Here is a 25,898-nt window from a genome sequence, read left to right as displayed (position 1 = left end):
TCCTTTCTCGAAAATGAATATTAAATCTTCGAGCAATTCCAGATGACTCTGAATAGTCACGTGACCCTCAAAAAAGTACGGACCCACGAGCCCACCTGCTCACACACACACACACACACACACACACACACCAGGCAGGTTTAATTCTTCTTCAATGAAGATGTGAGGATTCTGGTGGTTCCAGTGCACGCACTTATGCCAATTGATCGTACCGTTAAGCTTAAGGTTGCTATATTCGACTACAATGGTGGAATTAAGGATCATCCTGACTGCAGCCGAGGTACCACTAACAATATTCCAATTTTCCATCGAAATCCTCCTCGTGAAGTGAGTGTAGGAGACGCGGACGATAAACTCGATAGTGCATTCGTTTCAGCATTCGTCATAAAGAACGATTGGATATTTGGAGTTCACCCGATAGTCACACTGCAGATTGTTTCGGTTCCAAAATTAATGCCAGCGCCACTGTTTCCATATTTCGTTAGTTGTTACAGATACCGGTCGTCCAAAACGCAGCGCGTCGGCAACAGTGCCCGTTTTTAAGAATTTCTGCTACGTTTTTTACATTAATGAACAATTTGGTAGCGGCGAGTTCGGAAATTGTTTATGAAATTCGGTAAACATAGTTTCGTAATACGAGTATCAGTTATTCATTCTGAAAACGAGTCTACTCGACGAGCACGTGTTATCATGACACAGATACAATTGTTCCAAGCCATAACATGCTTCATTCTAATCTTTTTCGACAGCGTTGCCAGACTTATGAGCGTTGCTGGACTTATGCCAACCTCTGTATTTGTTAGTAAAGTACCCCATGTAGTAATTTCAAATTTTTAAAATTTTTCCTTAATCTTCCTAAAATTCTTCTAGATATCTAGATCTTATGGCCAGTATATTAACTAAAGAATAGGGAGTATTGATATAAATAAAACTAAGTTTTGTTTTATTTAAAATAAAAATAATAGACTTTATTGTTTATAAACGATTTTTCAAAAAATAATAGGACTCATATCAAATATTATTTATAAGTTACCTAAGGAAAATCACACAAACAACGAACACACAAGGCAATTGATATTCTGATGTAGGCATTCACCATTTGATACCCATACTTAATTGCCTCAATTTTATAGCGGTTCCAAATACTTTGTCCCATATTGTACTGCTAATACCGAAGCCTGAAAAAAAAAAGAATAAAAATCATGAAAGATGTGTCTACAATTATGTACATTCATTTCTAGACGTGATACTTTGTTAAAAAGTAAGGATACTCATTTTCTAACACTGAATAATAAAGGAAATATAACATAATAATAATTGGGCGAATTGAAATTCTTTTCAAATTTCTACTAAATGACGTTAATATTTTGAGAGTGATTATTAGAATTTAGGATAATCAGTTTCAATCACGACGGATCCCATTTATTATGTAAAAACTAGTTTTGAAAATTGAAAGTTCCCACAACAAATTTTATGAAAACTATTTTAAATAATTAGACTTTAGACTCCGATTTTATTTTGGCTCTATCAATTTCGAGGGTATTTAAAGTAAATAATTATCCTATATTTACACCGGAAACAAATAGATTAGAATCAGTTGCAGTAGCAAATGAATCTGTTTTAGGAGACGAAATTGGTATTCTGATACCAGATATATCTGTCGTTACTACAAATTCAAAAAAGTACCCAAAAATCAGAAGGACGGAAAAATGAGAATAAGCAAATGAATAAAATTAGATCTAAAATATAAGGAGAAGAGAAAATGAATACTCAGAAGACGATACTCCTAAAAAGAAGAAGAAAAGAAAATCTAGAAGTAGAAGATCCAGTAGTTCAAAAGATAGCAATTCGTATAAAGGAAATAGAAACAAGAAAAAAAAACAGAATAAAACTAAAACTAGAGCAAAGAGAATTAAAAAGAGAAAACAGATACAACTGAAATTAAGTTGAAAAATAAGGACAAACCAATATATAAGACGAGTAAACAACTTACTCGTACATTAAATCAATGTTCTATGGAAGATGTTGAGAAAAAGCCTAAAAAGAAAATAAAAAAAAACAGGAAGAAGCAATTAATAGAAAGTCCAACAAAAAGGAAGCTACTCCAGAAAAAACTCCAAAACAAAAAAGAGTTGTAGTAGAAGATTCTTATGGTAATTCAGAACACAGTAAAGGTGAAATAATCAGTGAATATCAAATACAAAATAAGGAACAAATCAATATAGTGATAAAAAAAGAACCTGAAGATGAAACTTTCTTTAAATTAGCAACTAATAACGTCACCAAAGCACTTGATACTAACAACTATTGTATAAACTGAGAAAAAGGCGATCAAATTTGGGAAATCGAAGATGAAAATATACCAAAAGAAAAATACAAATTAAATTCTTCTTGCTGCGAAAGTGATGAAAAATTGTATGAAAAGAGATTGACAGAGAAGAGACCCATTGAAAAGTTCATAGAAACTAACGAAATAAATTCGAGATCTGGAAATACCTCTTAACATAAAACCTTTTAAAAAGAGGGAAATCTAAGTGGTGAAATTTGATAAACACCTGTATAACATGAAATTAATTATACCAATTCACCTTATTTAATGAATGCATGTCCTTAATTTTCCATTTCAAAATAAGTTTATATAATCTAATACAACTTTCTTTAATTTCTTAGATCCTTTCATGTATTTTTGTGGCTAAAACCTCTTGATTTTAAGTCTCTTCTAATAAAATTCAGTCGGAAGAGACCCGACATCAAGACGAATTTGTAACGTAAATACAATATTTTACTTTTGGACGTATTGCCAACAATAATGTAAATTATTCTAGATCACCTTGTATATTATTTCTCATTGTATAATTACTCACTAAAATAATTAATTGCTTGAAGTATGTTTAGAAAAAATTCATTCCTGGTATGTATTATGAGAAAATAGAAAATGTTTAAAATAAATACTATAGTTAATTAAACCATGTACGCTTTAATATATACAAGGATAGTCCCAGAAGTAACTGGTCTGAGCTAGAGATGGCGGTAGTTACTTGTAAAATACCACTGTATTAGAAAGTACACAATGTATAGAGCATATGTTTCGAGTTTAAAGATGCCACGTTGTTTAGTATTTGTTTGGCAGCCAACACTAGAAAAAATTGATTATTCTTATGTGATACAATACCTTTACTTAAAAGAAATTATCCCAACCAATATAAAAGCTGAACAATAGTAAAATATTAAGTAGCAGAGTTTAAACGAGGACGTACAACCTGCGAAGACCAGCATGGCAGTGGTCGACAAAATGAAGTGCACGAGCTATCAGACATTCAGACATAGTAGGAATGTGTGATTCTTCGCATATAACTGAAAATTTTGACATGAGAAAGCCATGCACAAGATGGGTGCCGTATTTGCTCATAATGGAACAAAATCAGTGTCGTGAAGATGTTTCCATCGAGTGTTTGGCAATGTTTTACAGAAATATAGCTGAATTTTAGTACCGTTTCATAATCATGGATGAAACGTCGGTCCATCACTCCACAATTTTCATTGACTATCTTTAAAAAGGAAAAACTATCAACGGCGAGTACTATGGGAACTTATTACAACGTTTGAGCGAAGAAATCAAGCAAGAACGGTCGTATTTGGTTAAGAAGAAAGTGTTATTTCATCAAGACAATGCACCAGCTCACACATCCTTTTTGCAATGGACAATATTAATGAATTAAAATTTGAATTGCTACCTCATACACCCTATTCGCCTGCCTTAGCCCTCTCGGATTATTTTCTGTTCTGTTACTTTTTTCCAAAATTTTTGTGTTTTTTTTGTTGTGCTAGGTACTTCTGGGACCATCTTTTAAAATATTGATGATCCATAAAAGAGGAACAATTTTTTTTCGCGCAGTTGTTAAGTGATTCGTGAAATTTTATGGATCCTATGAATAGTCACTTCTATTTAGTCCCAAAATTATGAGAAAATAATTTGTCAAAAACATTCAGTTTCTTCCTCCTAGAGGCAAAAATAATGTATAATATCCTTAGAAGGTCCAAGGATGTCCGATAATCGACGAGTGCTGATACTAGGTTGACTTTCTAATGCTTTTCTTGAAACATCAATATTCCACGCCTCAAATCTTAACTATTGAAATGATTAAACCAACGCTGTGCTGTTCGTTCATTAACTGTGTCTTCTCCTTTAATTTCACAAATTTTCCTTGCTGCCACGGATGCTTTTGTTTCCAGTAATGTCTTGACAATACGCAATAGAGAGAATGATTTAAAGAAACCAAAACAATTGTACTCTTCATAGAATTAGAGCCTAGTCTTCCCAAGTTACGAATTGTTTAATTTGAGGCGTGAGAGTTTTCGCATATGAAAATAGAAATACCCTTTGTATAAGATTTAAATAAATTAGATATAAGGAATTATTATAATAGAAAGTGATTTTATAACAGAATTTTCAAAAAATTTTGAACTTACCGTTGTCATGGTGAGCAAAGTGATGCTGATTGTGATATCGTTTTAAGTGATAAAAATAACTGTTTTCTTGTGGTGAACCATGGTGAAGATAGAAATGGATCATATCATAAATTACGTATCCTAAAATAAAAATATTATTTAATTTCAATATTTTTAATTAAATAAGGGATATTATTACATATTTTCATAAAAATTATTTATATTCATCATTAAAAAAAATTAGTGAAAAACATTTCTTGCTTATTTTTTATAATTATTAGTTTTATAAGAATAATTTTTTAAGAATATTTTCTTTTTTATTCACGTTCCTAACAATCATAGAATTCTAAACCACGTTTATGAACCATTGAGCTTTTGAAACTATTTTACAGTTTAACCCTTATTTGGCATAAAGCTCATGATTTATTGTACAAAAATTGCTTAGGAACTTGTAAAATCCAGTGAATTAAATTAAAAATACCATTATAAATTAAGAAAAATTGAAAATCGAACATTTTGTTCCATATAAAAACTAAACTAATTATTTCCCGCGATACAATAGAATATTTTACCGATTTTAATATTGAATATTGTATTGTCATAACAAATAAGGAAGTTTGATAAGTTAATTAAAAGTTAATGGAAATTTGATCAGAAAATGTAAACTGAAAAATTAACAGAAAGTTAAACGGTTCTTAAAATATACGCATTCTGTATAAATTTTCATCCTGAAAACAACATTTTTTCGATCAATACCGGAAAATGAACATCAGGGACCGGCAAAAGCTTTTTTCATATTTCCAATTGCTATTGGATAAAACAATATGAGTTTGTAATTAGGAGTGAATTCAAATACTATTTTTTTAATTCACGAATTGGTCGATAACTATTTAGAGCGTGCGCTGGATGGAGTTGAGTGTGCAAAATGTGAGGACCGCTTTCGGTGTATGGTTTTGGACTCAGAAAAGCATGCAGATTATGATTTTGGATGTTGCCAGGAGCCATATTGGTCAATACATCCCACCCCCTTAGAAATCCAGTAAATGGACTGAACACATACTTTGATATCATTATAACAATTGTTTTAGTGAGAATATCCAATTGATTTTTATGATTAAAGATACTTACAGATAGTCAAGTGAAAAAACAACAGGAAAATAAAAATAAATATTATTGATAAAAAAATTTTTTAATTCAAAAAAATTATAAATTATAAATTATAAATATTATTATATATAATTATAAATGAAAAAATGATAATTATCAATTTTTTTATTCCGATAATCTTTATTTATGTATTTGCATAAAGAAATACAATAAATATGTAATTTTTTACAAGAGCAAGCCATTGTCTTACAATTGGATGCACATTACACGGTTGAATCAACAATTCCGGCAGTGGATGTTTGGACATTTGTCGTGGGTACAGATTACCATCCTTCCTTTCTAGCCTAAGAAGGTGTAATCAATTGGCTGTAGTTGAGTTTGGTCAGCATTTATCCATACATATGTTTGTGCTGAAGCTCTTAATAGATGTAAATGTAGAGCATCTGATGTGCAAATAACTTTTAATAAATTAAACACACAGAGCGTTTAATGCTGGCAAAATACCACAAATATTTTCTCCAAGGGATTGTGCAGCCAAATGACATCCTGAAATGAATTTCTTCTTATAGGAACCGTCGAACCATAAATCTAAACAGCCTAGACGTGCAAGCTTGTTCCAGAAATAAATTCCGAGAATGAAAACATCTGTATCAGCACTAATGATTATGATATGGTCAAGTTTGATTCTCACTGCGTGCAATATGCGACAAAACATCCTTGAATCCGCTTCTAAATGGTTAGAATTCAGGTCAGGTACTTCAAAAAATAAAGAACCTTGTAATTTGAAACATTTTGTTGGATCATCAAATCCTTCACAAATATATAAGTCGCAATCTTCATTTATTTGTGCATATTTAGGGGCAGCATTACATAGAAATCGAACTAGCTGTAACTTATTTTCGGTGCTTGAAAGTTAGAAAGAAAATTACAATTCGTTGGGATTTTGGTGTGTTCATTTGAAATGATAAAATTTTTCATCATTTGACCTTTATTCCGTAAAGTTGATTCCATGTATTTTATTGAAATATCATCATATCTGTCAAATACATTATGACACACATACATATACACACAGATTATGAATTCTATTAAGAAATGCCTCTGCAAAATCACCAAATGTGCTGAAATTTTTTAATTAAATCCAATGAACAAAAAGTTATCACAAAACAAACACGACAATTCATTTATCTTTCGCTTCTTCACATTTATCACTTATAGTGACATTGTCCGCGCTTTTATTTAAATAAATTACACTAATAAAACAGTCGACCGCGAAAAAACTTAAATATTATTACTTAAATACGTAAAAATATGGGCAACAAATTTTTTTCTACTGACTACTCCAAGCGCTATGACTCAGCAACGTGCCGAGCAGGGAGAAACGGAAAGGGAAAAGGACCAGTACAGCTGCCGGCAACATGTGATTTTCTATTATTTAGGGTCTCAGATAAAAGAATTTGAGCATAGTTGCCGGTCTTCACATTTTGCATACTCAACTCCATCCAGCGCCTGGACTAATTTCCAGTATGCACCAGGTCCGAGGCTAGATTGCACGTATTCAGAAAAAAATCAGCATTAAAAAATTGTGCTTTACGAACACGACTTTTTAATAATAGAGGTGTTTTATTAGAACCGCAAAAGTACATCGAATTACGCACGAATCTGAAAACAGAATATGTTCAAGATCTCTATCTCTTCTTTTATTTACCAGTTGGAAACTTACACTATTCTTACATGCGCAGAAAACAACAACAACTACCTCAATGCAAAGATATTTATTTTTTACCAGTACTTACTATAATAAAATTGAGTTCACGCTAGTATGGGTATATACAAAATTTTTGAACTCACTGGGAGCAAATAACAAAGTTACTCTAATATGGGTCTATTGCCACACCGGGAATGAACAAGCTGATTACCTGGTGAAAAAAGGTGGAACAGCTCCTTTCATAGGACCACAAGTTTCTCATCAAGTCAGGGTTATAAAAAAATAGGAAAACAAGAAATCAGAAACATGGTGTAATGTCCTAGGTCTGGAACAACCGAAGATATTTTTTCTTATTCTACCAACTGGTCTCAAAAGGTATTTTAATTAGGTAAAGATGAGCTAAAAAGAGTTATTGGTACACTCACTGGACACCATACCATCTATGGACCAAGAGCATTGAAATAACACAAATGCTGTATCCTCAGGAATTACAATATGATAGAAGAATGTAAATTTGTAAACAATTATAGACTAGACATGATAATGCACTCTCTTTAAGTGAAAACCTAGAAACAGTATATGTTTGGAAAGGAATTATCGGAAATCAAGTTATAGGCAAATATTATTAACCGACAAAACTCTTAATGTAAGACGTTTTTTCGAATTACAGCAAGAAGACTAAGGATCGTAACTGTCTAATTTGTTTCTTAGCTTTTTGCATGCCAATTTATCAAATAGAGACATCTGATTTCAACAAGCCTCAAAGCAAAACCTGTGCGTGAGTAACTCAGTGCTATATTTCCAGTCTTACGGATTTCTTTTTAGGGAAATACCTGGAAAGCGAGTTTTTAAGATCAAACCGGCAAATGTGACAGTGAGTTGATGTTTAGTTTGTTGATGAACTTGTTTCGTAAGTTTTGGAATGTCCGATAATTCTAATGAAATTGTAGAAACCGCAAAGGAAGAGAATAATTTATTATCAATGAAATTTAAAGCTAAAAGTTATAAGAAATCATATGATCGGTTTACAAATTAGTAAAGGTTAATGTAAAGTATCAGTTCAGATACATTTCCTCTCGGGATATTTTTGTAACTTCATAAATGTAACATTGATAAATATATTTAAAAAAAGGGATTATCTTCAGTGATACCAAATATTTTGTTTCATTTTTTTGGATCATATTATTAGATGGAACAAAATAATAAATAAGTGTCGGTTTGAGAAAAGGTACATTAGAGACCTTGGAATCTCCTTGCCTCGATTTGCAAAACACGATTTTTTAGCTTTGTAAGATCACACACACTATCCCAAGGTTACATTATAAAAATTAAATGTCACTTAGAACTTTTCAGAAACACTGCTATGCAAAAACAAAAAAATTATACTTGTAAACTCGTATGATTTCGATAATATATTGGATTTTATGTACTTTGTAATGCAAGCTTTGATAAACTAAGTGTTATGTACAAACATAGACATAGAAATACTAGACTGAGCAATCAACAAAATTCGTGTTACAATATTAGCCCCAGATACAAAGAAAGTTACGGTATAATTATTTTTATCTAATGTTCATTCTAATTTCTTGTATCATATTCCTTCCATCGTACTATTTCTCTACTTCCTTATCTAATTTCGCCAATTACTGCATGGTGGAACAAAGATAGCTCTACTTTAGACCCGAGGCTGTTTCTTTTTAAAGTTGGCACACCTTTCCAATATGGAGAGTATACGAATCGGACAGTCTAATATAAATATGTCTATGTGTACAAAAATAAACCTTTTCTCGTCTTCTTTTTAGTTTTATCATTTAGTACTACTATTATTCAATTTTAAAGTAACGGAAGTACTAACCTGCTATTCCACCCGAAAGTACTAAAAGGTGTTTAGATTCTGGAATAAAAAGTCCAATGAATTTATATAAAATGTATACGATTATGGCGGCAGGAAACGGCGGAAAAACTAATCTTCTTGAATCGAATGGTACCTAAAACGAAAGGTTTGAAGAACTATAAATTATCTATGAAGTTCTTGTTTCATCTTACAACACCTCCAGATAATTTGTACGTAATTTCGAGGAGGTGGCGGTCGTTTTTAAAGGAAAATCTCATTTTTTGATAGGGAATCTAAATGAGTGTATTTTAGATATATACCATTATCTTTTCTGATTAGAGCAATTGTATTTTTTATACTATCCATAATGTTTCTTGGTAAAGACCTTGTGTAGTGTACGGAATCGTAAAAATTACATGAATTCTTCATCATATAACTTGAAAACAACGGAAATCATTCAGGAACAAGTTGTAATGAATTATATTGGTATTTGCGAGAATATTGATTAACAAATAAATGAAAAGGGAGGCCAAAAAGTCAAGTTCCTTTCTTAAATTGAAATCCCATCAATAAATTTTTGAATAATTCTAAATAATGTAATCACTTTCATTATAAATAGCAATTTGTCATCTAATTCACAAATTTTTAAAGCCGGATCGAAAAAATCAATTTTTTTTGGGGAAAAATATTTTCAAATCAAAAGTTTAGCGTTAGGATTGAATTGAAATTTTACGGTGTCGTATCGAGCGAGTATTGGCGGATGCAATACATCCCGCTTTAATTTTTTTATTTTTTCCAAAGTTTGTCTTGCACAATGAGGGCTTGCATTGTCGTGTTGCACATTGACATCTTTTCTGTTTTGTATTCGATTAAAGAGTGGCTCAGTCCATCCAATTATTCACAATAAAGATCTGCAGTTGGTTCAGGTTTCACTTCAATATAAACAAACTCGCGTAAATTGGTTGGTTCGCAGTCCTTCATGATGATTCATTTGGAGAGAGTAACAACAACCTTTTCGTCTTCAGGATAAGCGATCAATAAAGCGTTCTGTGTTGTAGTAATACGATGGATTTGATGGCTTTGTTCTCTTTGTACTCATTATGGAGGACCTAATCAGCTTAATTTTCTAAGCTTCTTGGACGTTGACCAAAGTTTTTAAAGAATGCTTCGATTACCTGACATGAATATATGCTTCCACTTCTGCCCTTAATATGTCGTTGTTTAATGTTGATAAGAGTCAGGAAGATTAAAATTACCAGATGGAAACTTAGAGAACCATCTTCGGTTTTTACAAACGTTATATAAACCTCATATATGTATTTAGTAATAGTATTACCATTGTGAAATTGAACAAGCATACAATGTCCGATATGATCTTTTGGTTTTTTTGCAACTTTTCCCCAAATTGGATAATAGTTATTTGTATACCAAGGACTGAAAGTGCTACTTTTTTGGACGAGTTTGAAAATTGCGAGACGAGTGAAGCGAGGTGAGCAACAGTCGAGTCCAACTAAGTAGTTTTTTAGCCGCGGCGTACACAACATTTTTAGACGACGCATAAGACCCAAAACTTTTTCAATTACATTAACTCAACATTACTTTTTGCAAATAATTAACAAATTAATATTGACATTGCAAATATCATTTAGTACATTATATTGTTCAATAAATAAAATGTTTATAATTATCTATTATTTATTTTCTTTCGCAGTGTAATTGATGAATTTTCCGTTGGGTTTTTCTCCTTTTTCTGATGACACCACTCCATAAAGAGCTCGTACTGTTTTTCGTACCTTGCATGAGATTTATCCTGCAACGAATTAAGAACGGCCACATTGCTTTCTTCGGTAAGATCAGGTGGCGTGGATTCGAGTAACTCTTCATCGCTGATGTTTTCTTTTTCTTCATTCATTGTTATTCAATAATTTAGACAAAACTTCGGATAAAACAAATAATTTCAGAAAATTAAAAATTTAAGGTTATGCAAAATCATTGAAGTGAAACTGTCAACTGTCAACATTAAAGTGGCCAGAGTCAATACAGAACCAAGACTCCTTTACAAACTGTTAAAAATCTTCCACAAAACTAAAATTTGTCTAAAAATCAAATCGTATCTAATGAATCGTTCTTGGTAAAACAACAAGAAACTCGCTGGGAAATATTCAAAGTAGACTCGCGTTCCACAAGGTAGCGTAATTGGACCTCAAGGGGTATCTTCAAATATACAAGATAATTCCAAATCAATACAAAAATGGTTGCAAAGATGGAAAATAAAAGCAAATGAGACAAAATTCACTTGTAAGGGATTTACATTACGCCGAGGGACATGTCCAACTGTCTTCCTAAACAACTAGAAGAAACAGACTCTACCAAATACCTAGGCATACATCTGGACACAAGGTTAACTTGGAAGAAACACATAGAACTAGGAGAAAAGAGTTTCGGTTCAAAATGTAACATTGTACTGGATAATAGGCAGTTTCTTATTTACAAAATATTATTAAAACCTATGTGGATCTATGGCATCCATCTATGAAGTTTAGACAGTAACTAGAATCTAGAGATTCTACAGCGGTTTAAAAAAATATAACAGCCGCTCCATGGTACTTCATTTACAAAATAATAAAGAGATTTGAAATGTGTTCAATAGTCATGCTGAAGTGGGTAGATTGAAGCGTTTCAAACAAAGCGACTTACTTTCCATATTCTACACGTTTTTGTATAAACTTGTCACATTTACCATAGTTTCTCATTGTTCGGCAAGTGGCGCATGTATATAATTTATATAAAATGATAGATGTTACTAGAAAATATATTGAGAAGAAATTCTAAGTAATTAGCATTTGAGTTTTTAGAATATTTAGTTTTGTCACCTCAACAAATAATATGAAACTATACTAAACAGCTTTATATTATTTTTAAGCTTGATTTTATATTTTTCAAATCAGAACACCATACGTACACAAGTTTGTATTTGATGTAATGGTAAATCAATACTTTTATGAACATAGGAAAGCTTGACAAGAAAATCAATGAACTATAAAGTCTTTTGTTTTGATTGTCCAAGCTTTCTAGTATGATTTTTTTTCCATACGAATTATTAATGACATCGATTAAAATAGTTTACTCACTTTATGATGCAGTCCATGGATTGTAAAATGAAAATATATCATAGCTTTGGAATGGCCAGAAGGTTCTATATGAAAAACCCATCTATGCAAACTATATTCAATCAAGGTCCACATTAGGCCACCCTGTATAAAAGCTAATACTACTGGCACGTATGGACTAGTATCTAAAATAAATAACCAAAGTTAGGTTATGGTGAACAAATTTAGGATTTAAAAAAACAAATCGTGCTAAAAAGGGTTTTCCTCTGACCACTTATGAAAATGATAGATTGCACACTTATTTTCACCTAAGAAAGTAGCTTATTTCACACATGTACTAAAAAAAATATAAAACATACATGTATTGAAACGCTTCTTCTTCTTATATTATATATGGTCCCGAACGATAGAGGGAATACCCGAATACAATATGAATCTGTCTTGGTGCCGAAAGGTAAAAGGCCAAATTTGAGAAGACTGAAGAAGTAGACAATATTATTTTTTGAGGTTAAATTGAAAGTTTGTTGTGATTTGTGTTTAAATACATACTAGTGTGCAAGATAATTAAAACGTTAAAATTAAATGTTATTACTATTTCTGAGTAATGTATAAAGTGGTTGAATGAAAAAATAATTTTTACGATTTTTTAACTTTTCAGCACAGGTGTTTATATACTTTTTAAAATATGTGTGATATTGGTTAATTGACTTTTTTATTTAAACTATACGTTTTTTTGAAGAATTTTTTACGTGGTCGTAGAAAAAATAGTGTACACAACTCTTTGGAAAGTGTATTTCGCACTCGTTATGTTTCAGCACTCGCCGCTACGCGCGTTGGTCGAAGAAATGATGAAAAAATTCAATCGCTGTGCTTCAAAAGACGCCTAAACGAAACTAAACTGCACACGACTGTATGAGACGACTCAAATCTAACAAAAGTTGTTCGCTCACGAAGTACTTTGAAGCAAATGATCGCCTGATTATTCGGAATAACTGCACATATCGTCATCTTTTCATTAGAGCAACACCAGCATTTTGCAAGAAATGTTCTAGAAAATGAAGATAACCAATTGCACCACGACACTGCGAACTCTCACACATCAGTTCAAACAAAAACGTTTTTGAACAGTCAAAACATGATTGCTTCTTATTCCGGCAGATCAAGAATTAATTACGATGTCAACGTTTTTCTATACCTGAAGAAGCGGTTGATGTGTTCAAATCACATGTTTTGAGCTTGATTGAGATATTATGAAAAACAATAAAGCCATATCCAATTAGAAATATTTGTTTTTATTTGTCTATCTCAAAACTTAAGTAGTAACTTTTGTAAATATGTAAATATCAAGCAGAAATAAAAACAACAACAGAACATGGTGTCGTATACCGAACGGTACAAACAAAATATGCCAGTGGCCTTCAATGTAAAAAAAAATGACTTATCGATAAACTCAAAACAAAATAATAATTTTTCGCCACAGATCATTGAATCTTTCATGCCATTGCATGGGAGAGTTGTATTGAAAGATACTTTTGAGTGCATGCGAGTAGAAACAGAATTATAGAATCAAGCTCAATCAAGATGTGATTGTGAAATGCTTTTTTAAGTAGTTTTCGAAGTTTCATACATACCATTAGTAATGAGAGTGTACTGTTCTGCTCCTTTTATAGTCAAATATATACAGATAGGTACCCAAACTATGGGTACTATATACCAAGGAGTTATGGTCATATATTCCAAAATTGGATTGCCGAATAATTGTAGATGTCTATCGACTGGCGACGTCACCCATTCATAATATTTTGTACCTAATTTTCCAACTTGACTAAACATTGGCTTGTCCCAATTAACTAACCTCTAAAACGGAAGATATTTTTTAGTTAAAATTAAGGTACATTACTTAGTGAAAATATAAATTTTAGTATAATACATTTGTTTAAATCTTTGCTGGAAGTTGGAATTTCTGGAACTGTTGGTGATATTCATCACACACCGTTTACACCACCACTACACCAACACTCACAATTACACTGTCTGACGCGCGTTTCGATAACCAAGTTATCTTCTTCAGAGACTGAAGTAAACTGTTATCGAAACGCGCGTCAGCCAGTGTAATTGTGAGTGTTGGAGTAGTGGTGGTGTAAACAGTGTGTTCAGTATAAATCTTTGTTGTTAAACTTCATTGTAAATAATTTAGTTCCATTATATGTTACTTATAACACATCTAAAATATCATCGAAAACGACAAAATCAAAAGGGTCACTGGAGTAAGCCTCTGCTGGGTACTTGGACACTATAAAGTGTAAGGGAACTTTAAGGCAGATAGACTTGTTGGTGGGACAATGGAAGAGAATATAAAATGCTATTGACACAGGAGTCAATTATCGCATGATATCCAGAGCGATTTCCCTAAAAATCAATGAAGAAAGTACCAAAAAGATTACAAGGATCACGAAATATTGAATCCAGAAAACTATTGGAGTAGTCACTGGACATTGTACTGTGTGCAAAAAACTTCAGAAAGGGGGAATGAAAATAGACAATTATTGCTAAGAGTGTAAAAGAGAAGAAGAGACGATCGAGCATCTACTCTGCCGGCACCCTACATTGTCGGAAAAATTATGTTAAATGCTGGGTGACGACATAATAGATTGTCTCGAAAAAATAGCAAAATTAGAAATGGAAAAAGTAGAAAACTTCATTTTGGGTTTGAAATGCTTAGAAATGGGTTATAGAACGGGTGGTTAGCTAGTTAAATAAATTTACAAATCGTCTAAAATAAACGCCTCCCAGTGAACCACGAACAAGGGTATTTTATTTGACTTTGTAAGGAGAAAAAAATTAAACAATGTGTATCTCAATAAAAGGAGAATTATTCAGGAATAATTAAATTTATTGGGTCATTATAAAACTTCTGATATAATATTTGGAACATTTAGGCTGAATGGGTTTAGATACCTTATTCATTAAAAATAGTAGTAGATATCCATTTCCTGGTATATCGTTTGATTACTTTTCTACTTAACATCGAAATATACAATAAGGAAAGGGCTTTTATTAAGGATGTGGCTGTACTTAACGAATATTATAAGAAAATTGTGGATAATTTAATTATCCGTCATCATTATCAAATCTTTCCGTGAAACATTCCTTTGTCCAGACTCAAAATGAAAAACAGGGAAAGGCTGCTCTTGGAACTTCCAATTCTGTTTATACAAAAGGGCTGGAAAACAGTTTTTACAAAGTGGGTTGGAAATTTGTATATAAATCCAACAATACATTAAAACAATTTTCAGGTAATCTTAAAGATAGAGTACTAGATTTGGAAAAGGGTAGTCTTACGACATCAGCTGTTATGATTGTGAGAAGAAGTATGTTGGGCAAACAAAGAGGTCTTATAATGTCCAGTTTAAGGGGCACCTAGCTCATTTGGAATATGGACGTACAGAAAAATCGGGTATTGTCGAGCATGATGTTAATCATAATTATCGAATAAATATATTTAAGTTAGAATTACTGAAGAATGTACCTAAAAATAAAATTTGGATGTATTTGAAAGTACTGAGATTGTTATATCTAAGAATAATTTAAAAAGGGGAAGCTAATTCTGTAGTTTATTTATAAGTTTTGGGAGGAGGTTCATTTGTAGGAAAATTTAGTATAAATAGTAAGTCAAGCTTTCTTTACAACTTTAATACTACTTCAAAGATGAGAACCACGACGTTAGCGTTAGTTAGAGTAAGACATAATAAGGCGATAGAAATTCTGAAAAAGTCATCTATATATGTTAAAGATTTACGCCTTATAGTTTAATCTCTAGTAGCATGAGATCGCTTAAGTTTAGTTTAGATCACTAAAGTTCTTCTGATGTTGAAATACGAGGAGGAGTAAAACAATGATGCATTTGGGTAAATAGAGTTATATACATGAACAACATTAGAAATAGTTAATACTATAAATCGACGTAAATAAGAATACTTTTGTAGTGTGGCACAACCTGCTAAAGTACGATAATAGCAAACATGGGAGCTAGCAATCGATAACGGTCACAACACATGAAGATGAAGAAGTAAGTCAAGTTAATAAGATTTAGTTTACCTTCTCTGAAGATGATAACTTGGTGATCAAAACGCCCGTCAAACAGGGAAATTGTTTAATATTTCATCACCTTTCTGACTACCTACTTCGAAAACTTATTCTTAAGGGACAAGTTCATGCTGACGTTTGTCGCTGGATTCGAGCGTTAAGTGCAGTACGTGGTACTAGTAGACAGATCGCTATCTGAAATAGATCTAGTATTAAATGTAAAGAGTCTCTAGCGTCAAAAGCAAGAAAGCAAAACAAATAAATAGTAATCAGTTCGATCAGCAATTCTCTTGATTTCAGGTTTCTTTCAATAAATTATTATTAACATTATTTTTTGTACTACTACGTAATTATTCAAACTGATTTAGGTTAAAAAAGAGATTTTTAGCTTTAACACTTAACGCTCTTTACATTTGGTACTGTATCTATTTCAGATCGTATTTTAATCTACTTTTTTCATGTGACTGCAATTGACGTTTGCATCCCGTGTGAAGCGAATAACACATGGATTTTATTTTTTATTTTATTCAATGGAACAAAATATTACGTTCGAAAAACATTCCATTTTCTTTTTTTTAATTTCTACTGTCAAATTACAGTATTCATATTTCTGATAATCTATAATCTGAAGCAAAGCAAATCCAAATTGTTCATTTGTGATCAAACGTTGGATTCAATGCAACAAAATAGCGTCTCGTAAATTTCAAATTAAGATAACCCAAAATATGAAACCCGTTTTCATAGCTATAAAATTGATGGTTAACTCATATTTGTATCAATGAAACCAAACGAAAATGTTGTAGAGGAGTATTAACGTAAGTATGAGTAGACCGTTTCATCAAACCGTAATCGGAAAAAGGAAGACAGAGGCCGGAAAAGCTTTTACGAGCTCTGATCTCCAATTGTTGAAATATAAGTAGAATGCATTAGTCAATTTCTTGGTATTTTGTGTATTATGTTGATTATGTGTTTACTTTCTGTTGTCTATATTACATAATGATTTTATAATTGAAATTCGACGGTGCTAGGTAAAATGAAAATAGTAACTAGACTCATATTTCGCATTAAATTGAAACCTAAGTTGTGTAAAACAATAAATACATAATTTCTGGCAAAATCAATATAAGAATGGATAGATGCACAAATAAAGAAATGAGGTATGTTAATAAAATGCAGTGAATCATAAAATCAAAAACTAAGTCAAATTTGAATCATTCTCTTAGTTTGCAATGCACTAACTTTGGATCTAAGACCCCGAGAAAAACTTTTCTTTATTTGAATGACTTGTATCTGTCCGTTGTAGCGAAAAACTTGCTTGAATGAAAAGTGCGTTGTTGTAATGAAGTTTTTTTTTTTAAAATCAATTAGAGTGCAGAGAACCTTAACTAGTGGACACAAACCCTCACTAATATATAATAGAAAATACTAGAGAGAAAGAAAAAAGAGAGGGAGGTAGATAAGTAGAAAAGCAGGGGAATGAACAATATACATATATCATACTTACTTCTAAGTCTTCCTCTGATTCATGACTTTTCCTCCTTCCTCCTTTTTTATATTCTTCTAAAAGGTAATAGGCAGCTTTTGAGTGGTCATAAAGACTCATAGGTTTAGAAACGTCTTTTTCTTTATAAGGTTTGACATAATTAATACCTCCTGGATGGTTATTTAAAAATTCGTATATATTATAAGACTGTTTGTTATATTTTACGTCAAAGTTCCCATCTTTATTCATTTTTTATCTGGAACAAAATTTTTAGAAGTTATTAAAAAGTTATCGCAATTTCTCTATGCTCAAGTTGTTGTAATTATATATTGAAATATAAATTGATTTAAGAGGTACTTCTCATCCTGTGAAGCACTTAAACCATGCATAAATCGTTTATAAGATATTGTGCTCCTAGGACGTTTTTAGAAGATAATGTCAAAGGCCAAATACTTGGGAATCATCCTCGACCAAGTACTGCTGCTGAAGAACCACGTAGTGGACAAAATAAGGCATGAGTACTGGGAGGATTCATCGGAAGAAAGTCCAAACTGCAGCTGAAGACCATGCTTCATATTATCAAGGCTACTCTTATTCTGATCATGCTGTACATATCTATAATGTAGTGCTGCATCACGACTAGCTCTTGAGAACTCCAAAACTAAGAAGAACAAGGATAGTAAAGATGAGGATTACCAATCTAAATGGATTGGCAAGATCCCGAGTAGGGACAGCTTTATCTCTCCAATGTTTTTCGACATGGTTTACTAAATTGTTTGAAATAATCGCCAATAAAAGAATAAACGTTATATATAAGTACCTATGATAATTTGATAGGGATAATTCAGATATTTAAACAAATATTTTCTTCAAAAGTATGAAAATGGTTAGCATCATTGAAAAACGTATATCTTCCTGAGACGTAAATACATTTTTTATCAATCAAGTCACGTGCTAAACGGATTGACGTCACAAAATGGTGAATAACAACATAAGTATTTTGATCGTTTCCATATTTTGACACGTTCGAGTATTTCAAAATGGTATCTTTAAATTTTCAAAATTTGCATCTTAATCATAAGTCTTTTGAATGGGAGATTTTGTTGGCTTACATAACTTCTTCTATAAATAGCTCGAACAAATTTGTTTGATTTCTATTGGTTTCGAATGAAGCATTTCTTAACATTTTAGTAGCTCTATTTCAAAAAAATATTTGTTGTTTTTTCTACAGTTGCTGGCAACGAAGATATAAGTGTACAATCTTTTAGTCAATGATTTGAATAATTTGTTTCGGAATACGGAAAAAGATATATCCTCAAATTAATTTTTTGCTAAATAACTACACGTTATGTTTATATTATCTGTTCAATAAGGTCTCTAACGGCTAGAACATGTTACCAACGTTGGATATTCGTTGATATCTCAACTTGTATCTGGATACATGTTGGGAACAATTTTGGACTACCACACCAAGATAAGATTTGTTCAAAAAATTGAGGAGACTGTTGCTGTTGCTGCATGTGCCGCATTCATAGTTATGGATGTAAAAGATGAGAAGAGAAAGTTATGACAAAGAGATTTTTTGAAACACGGAACATACTATGGCGATGACTTGATGTTTGAGTTTCTTTTAAACGATGATAATTCTGATATGAATAACATATGAAAATAATAATCTATCTTATATAAGTAAGTGGATGTTGCCAACATGTGATTCGGCGAAAAGACTGAGCATTTAGAATGGGATACAAGCAATAGTCAACAAATCTGTTTGATACCAAACCGCTCGATGTTACCGTGATAACCGTCAATTTTTGCGAGTTATTGGGATAAATGTTATTAACAATTTTGGCAACATGTAGTTGTATGAAGTATGAATCCTGATCTGCACTAGAGTTCACAAACCAGTATATTTGAATTTAGCCCGTTACCTATACATATTAGTAAAAAGAGTGAATTTTGATTTTAAAATCACCTGTTATCTGTTAAGGAGTACGAAAAACCTTGAAATATTACTTAATATTGTTTATATTCTAAATGATTATATATACACATTTTATAACGTGTTATATACCGGTATTTAAATAGCGTAAACCGTACGACTTGATAACGATATGACTAATATTAGATTATTTGGAGTATAGATTACAGCAAAATGTATACGAATATCACAGTGACTATGTCATCGTGTCCTTTAAGTAGTTTTAATAGAAAATTTGTGCTACTTTATCAGTGGCGCCAAACTCAAATACAAATAACAATTACTTTTGATATTTATTAGTGAAACATTGAATAAAATTTATTTTCACAACGAAGTTAGCTTTGAGGTTGTAGAATTCGTTTCGGCTTGTTACGTTTTTCCTCAAACATTTTGAATATTTGTTTGTTCACGTATTGTGGCACGTTTGGAAGAAGTTAATTTGTTATCGGCATCCCATTCCATTCGAAAAAGTCAATCAAACTCCAGTTTCGTTGCTAAATCGTCTTCTACCTATCTCAAGTATTCAAATCAAACTAAATTTTAGTACATTTGTGGTGATATTATTCTTTATATTCGTTGGTAACTTTTTCAAATATCTTTTCATTTTGCTTAAAACAAAAGAAAATTAATCAAGATAACTGGAATTTTTTTGTGAGCATTTTATTAAAAAGTAAAGTTAAAAAGATATTTGAAAAACTTACCGGCGACTATAAAGAATAATATCACCACAAATTTACTAAAATTTACTTTGATTTAAATACTTCAGTGTAGATAGGTAGAGGACGATTTAGCAACGAAACTGGAGAATAAATAAATTAGAAGTAACTACCGTGCCACAGTAAATGAACAAAGGAATATCCAAAAACGCCATGGCGTGTTACAAGGAGGATATCTTTTGATACAGAGTATAACGCAATCTTATCCCTTTTATAAGCATCAAATTTATTCAGTGGCTGTACATTAATTGCGTCACATGTAAAGAGTCTAATAATAGATTTTGAATAATTTATTTGAAATATGTAGATGCATCGGATTTGTATTGTTTGTTAAAGTTAGTTGGAAAAAGTGAAATAAAAAACAAAGAAATCCTTTCTTGCAAGATATTGAGCCGAGCAGTGGGAATGTAAATTATTAGGAATTCAATTCCATTATTATTACCTTATGGGAAAACGTTTTTTTAAGCAAGAATTGGCGAAATTATTTCCAAATTTCAATAGGGAAACTTATTACTAGATTTTAAGTTTTACTTTAATTTTAAGTAATTTACGTAATTTTCTCTTGAGATCGTCAAGGACCTTATTACATTACAATTACAAATAACGTGTTTATAAACTAGACAGAGTTAAAAATTTTTATGCATGTATGAAAGAATAGATAAAAATCTAATAATCAGAACTATTAGCCCCGAATTTAGGAACACTATGTAGCTATATGGAATTTTCTTCTCCAATACTCCATAATTGTAATCTACCAATAACTATTATGGAAACAATAAATTGAATTAAAATAATTGGAAAATATTGTATGACATACTTTCCGCGACATTGATAAACACATAAACAAACGTTTTATTTACATGGAAATATCATTTAGATGATTTATTCGCTTTACATAGTATATATCATCAGTAAACGATCCTGAAAAAGGATTATAGACTTATCGATTCGGGAGGCACGATCGGGAGTGTATACTGTGTGTAAACTGTAATTACTTTGTCTGGAATGGTTTGATTTGGAATGAACAAGTTACATTATTAGAAATGTTCCATATTTCCAACTACAACAGAAATCTATTTCTCAGTTTTATTTTTTGAGTAATACCTTTATGAATATTTTTACCTATATATGCACATTCCAATAAAGTTACATTTCAATAAATTGATCGGAACATATTTTATTACATTCTTCACGTGACATAAACACATGTGTTATTTATATAGAAACACTATTAAAACTGATTTATATACTTTTTATGGTATAGATTATCACTAAATGAACCTGAAGTGATATAGATTTATCGATATAATACATATGATCAGGAATGTATACTGTTTGTAAATTCTAACTAATTTGTCTAGGAGAAGGCGGACTTCACGCTAACTATCAATCTTCTGGATAATTCCGATGATCAGAAAATTGACTATTCGCAAGAACAACTGAAATATTTTCCTTGTTATTATTTCTGGATAATTTTTTTTAAAGAAAAGAAAAATCTGTAGATTAATTTAAAACTAGATATTGTATAAACGGTTTCTAATGGAATTGATTTTGATCCTTCTGCCCCTGCAACTTGGTGACCGTATCAATAAATGAGACTTTATTCTAAATCGGTTACTGACAAAAAATAATTGTTCGTATACAAATTCACCCAGATGATAATATTACTTATACTATCTGGCAAAAAATATCACATAATCAAAAATTCCCAAAATGTAAACTACATAAAACAGTTGCGTGCATTATTCTTAATATTAATACCTATTAATACTGTTTTTTTAAGACACCACATAAATTCCCATTTCTGAATATATAGTAAATCTTCGAATCTATTAGATAAAAGCTTTCGTTATTCATATGGGCTCGATGTGAATACCTGCCAGAGGAATAGAAAAATGATACAATAAAGGGCACGGTCTAATGGTATAATCTCGATTCCTAATATTAGAAATAGAATCCAAAAAGAAGCAAGGTCATATAAGTCACAATGAAAATAAAGTTTTAGTTTATAGAGGATGTTTTAGGACTTGATGCCTATAATTTGGGAGACGTGAAAATAATGCTGCGGCATAAAAAAATTCGTTTCTGGGTTATAGGTTTAAAAGTTACGAAATAGGAACTTATATTTGAGTATATTTTCATAATTTAAATATTTGAACATTATCAATTTTTAATGGAGTGTGTTTGACAGAATAAATAATTCTACACTACTATCTCAAGGCCAGGAGTGGTTCATGCCCAATGGTTAACAATCCGTAACTTTTCTGCTTGAACTGCATACTGTCGAACATCGTGTTATTTACATAAGAAAAAAATTAAAATGTAGAAAAATTTAGTTGGTTAGCCTATAACTTATCAAATGAAAACAAAAAAATGTACGAAGTGGGCACCTTGCACGTCTTAAAGCATCACAATGGAAGTTTATTCTATCGATCATTTCGTTCCTTGTATTTACCGGTGTTGCATGTATCAAGCTCTTAAGATATTCCCAAAAAAAAAAAAATCCATTGCATTAAATTCAGGGAACCGTAGTGGCCTTGCAAATGGACCTCCCCGCCTAATCTACCTAGTAGGAAAAATGTTATTAAGAAGATTTTTTATATTAATTACGAAGGGGCTTTTTTTATGTGACAGTATTATTTTCACATCATCTACTCACTCCCGAACGTTTTGTCCCGGAGCACCCTGTGTACAGAGCGCGGAGAAATAAATTCTTTTGCCAACAATTTATTCTATATAAAAATCCTGTAAAAGGTCGATTTTTGAACAGTGAGCGCAAATAATATCAGTTTTGAGCCGGTGAATGAATTGTTGAATCGCAATATGTGTCTTAATACCTCATTTTAAAGGTCTTTCAAGAATGTATTCAGCAGTATCATACAATTTTCACGTATTCTTGAACCTTTAGACGTCCTGTGATTTGAATATTTTTCACATGAACAATTTTTCTAAATTTTTTCTCAATTTTATTGATTGTTGATTAGGTGCTGCATCAAACAAATCGCATAACTGTTACTGAATTCTCGTTTAATCTTCAAATATAATCAAAAAGGAAATTTCTATGCGTTGGGTTTCACTTAGAGTAGCCACAATTTATTCCTAAAGCTTTTTTACAGAAATCATGTGTATATGAATAATTCTTAAAATGATACTTTAACTGACACAATTGCTATTGCATTTTTTTTTAAAGAATAAGTTATCTAAAATAATGAACTACAACAGCTTCATTTTATTAAACGATCTATTTCGGGATTTTTGTAAGAAATAAATTGCTTGAAAAATAATGAATTTATTCTGAGTTTATTCGCGATCTATATAATCTAGTCCACAAGTTCAAATCGGTGTTAATCGATTACTAAAATTATAAAGTTAGCTCATTGGATCCGGACTGATGGCTAGATCATTTTGCGTGAAAAGTTAATTAGCCCATAAAAAATTTCAAAATTGTTTGGTTTATCGTTTATAGTATAAATAATTTTTGAATTTTTAAAAAAAGATTCTTGAAGAGGAGAAAAATAGTTTTGATTTCCAGAACTGTACGTCAATTGTTTATAATTTTAAATCAACCCATTAACGCCTGGTATCTTTTTATAAAGAAATAGTTGGTTTTTTTTACTTTTTCAAATTATCACCTCAAGAAAATTTGAATTCCGATTTTTTTGTTTCATATTCCGAACTCTTCGAAATACAGGATGTTACCTTTTGGTAACTCTTAGCGCCTTGATTACCTACTTGTTGATATTTATCAAAAAATATGTATTAATAATTCTTGAATCTTGTTTTTTAATTATAGACCATAAAACCACCTCCATCTTAGGTGCTTAATTGTTTCTAACGAAATTTTTTATGAGCTAAATTTTTTACGCAGAATGATCTAGATATCATTCCGGATTGAATGAACCAATCCAAATAATTTGACACCGATTTGAACTTGTAGACTAGATTAATATATTTTTATCAATTGGTTGAGAACTCATCATACTCAGAATATTTTGAATCCCAAGAGAGGCATTTAAGTTTCGACTTAGTGATGTAGAGATATTAACTGGTGGTGTGTCTAACTGTTTCAATTACACCGAAAATAAGTTTGGCGGAGTACAATAAAACGAAATGAAATATTAAAACATATTTACGACGCCCAGCTTTAGATAGATTTTTATAAAGTCGCACTGTAACTTCTTTGATTTTTAATTTTATCGTATCATTTCGTATTATTTCTCAATGTTTTCTGTCATGAAAGTCCTTCCACTAATCTTTTCCCAGTTGAAGCTTTCTCCCACGCTTTTTTTATATTCTCTCATTTGTCTGTCGTCTTAAATAGTCAACCCAATGCACTGCAGAAACATCTTATCTTCTTATAAATATTAAATTTATTTCTTTTTGTTTTCGTGTCTATAAAAGGTCTGTCAATTTTTCATAGGATGCTTTTCAATTATTTAAAGAGATTTCTTAGCTTTTATGGTGAAATCCATGAACCACAATCATACACAATAACATGTCATATGACGTATGTATAGATGACGTTTTTCTTGTTTCATTCCTCTTGTTCCTGATTCCTCAAAGTTCTTAGCGCTTTATGTTCAGAATGTTTCTAAATATTACAAAAACTATTCAACTAATTCGAAGATTTGATATGCCAGAACAATTCTTGACGATGATTAAATTATGTCTAATAGTTTGCATCCGCAAGGAACTAAAGGCGACATATGCCAGTGCTGCTATTTGATGTTGATAATTATCCAGCAGATGTTCTATTGCCATTCTCATTTCCGATTTAATCGAAATTTGATAATCTACGGATTGAAATACTTGTTTGAGATTCTAAATAGGAAGTGAGGATAGATCTACCAAGCTATTGATGGTGGCATGTATACTCGTGCACCAAATGGTAGCGCTGGCTGGATATGTCTTGAAAAGATCCAGCAATCTAAGATCCCATCTTTATTTAAAGGCATTAAGGTTTCTACTACTTTCACTTTTTAGCAGGCTGTCTGACAGGAAAGTATTTAAAATGACTTTGTTTCCAGAGAAAATTGGTTTCAAATGAAATATTTGCTGTCGGTAAATACATTTGGAAATATTTTTTCAAAGATGTAGGTATGTAGCTCTTCTATATTCTATAATCAAAATTAATGATTTTCATATGGTGGATTTACATAAGTTTGCATGTCAGTTCTAACATATTTTTTGATAGATATTGTAGAACAAATAAATATTTCCTGCCAACCTAGATTAGTAATCACACTCAATGTATATGCTTGACCATTAGTAAATCGATAATACTTTTAGTATTGCATGAGTGAAGTTTGCCAGGATATCATGCCATACAAACATCGTTTTCTTTGTTAACGGTCAGAATGACAATTGAACTAATAAAAAAATCAATACGCATTGAGGTGAACAGAAAACAACACACCTGAGTAT

The 25,898-nt window shown here is 31.4% G+C and overlaps 2 protein-coding genes across 7 annotated transcripts in view; one reads left to right on the top strand and one right to left on the bottom strand.

The window, feature by feature from the left end:
• Positions 1-936: 936 nt before the first annotated feature.
• LOC130443299 (uncharacterized) overlaps positions 937-25,898 on the bottom strand; it is a 60,868-nt gene continuing 35,906 nt past the window's right edge. For 5 of the 6 annotated variants that reach the window (XM_056777878.1, XM_056777886.1, XM_056777881.1 and 2 more), the window contains exons 2-7: positions 17,799-18,033; positions 13,840-14,065; positions 12,230-12,393; positions 9,120-9,252; positions 4,471-4,590; positions 937-1,178 (exon numbers count right to left, since the gene is read on the bottom strand). In XM_056777878.1, the coding sequence (XP_056633856.1) occupies positions 1,093-1,178; positions 4,471-4,590; positions 9,120-9,252; positions 12,230-12,393; positions 13,840-14,065; positions 17,799-18,026 (957 nt within the window). In that variant the 5' untranslated portion in view covers positions 18,027-18,033 and the 3' untranslated portion in view covers positions 937-1,092. Of the gene's footprint in view, positions 1,179-4,470; positions 4,591-9,119; positions 9,253-12,229; positions 12,394-13,839; positions 14,066-17,798; positions 18,034-21,596; positions 21,714-25,898 lie in introns of those variants that run through there. The other variant, XM_056777892.1, reaches the window with a different exon arrangement.
• LOC130443292 (salivary glue protein Sgs-3-like) overlaps positions 18,677-25,898 on the top strand; it is a 116,218-nt gene continuing 108,996 nt past the window's right edge. The window contains exon 1 of the mRNA XM_056777858.1: positions 18,677-18,688. The gene's annotated coding sequence lies outside the window, so the exon portion shown is untranslated. The remainder of the gene's footprint in view (positions 18,689-25,898) is intronic.

The sequence above is a fragment of the Diorhabda sublineata genome, chromosome 1 (genome assembly GCF_026230105.1).
Source record: "Diorhabda sublineata isolate icDioSubl1.1 chromosome 1, icDioSubl1.1, whole genome shotgun sequence".
In the NCBI taxonomy this organism is placed as follows: domain Eukaryota; kingdom Metazoa; phylum Arthropoda; class Insecta; order Coleoptera; family Chrysomelidae; genus Diorhabda; species Diorhabda sublineata.
Note: the sequence above shows the minus strand (reverse complement) of the source record. Positions and strands in the feature narration are given on the sequence as shown.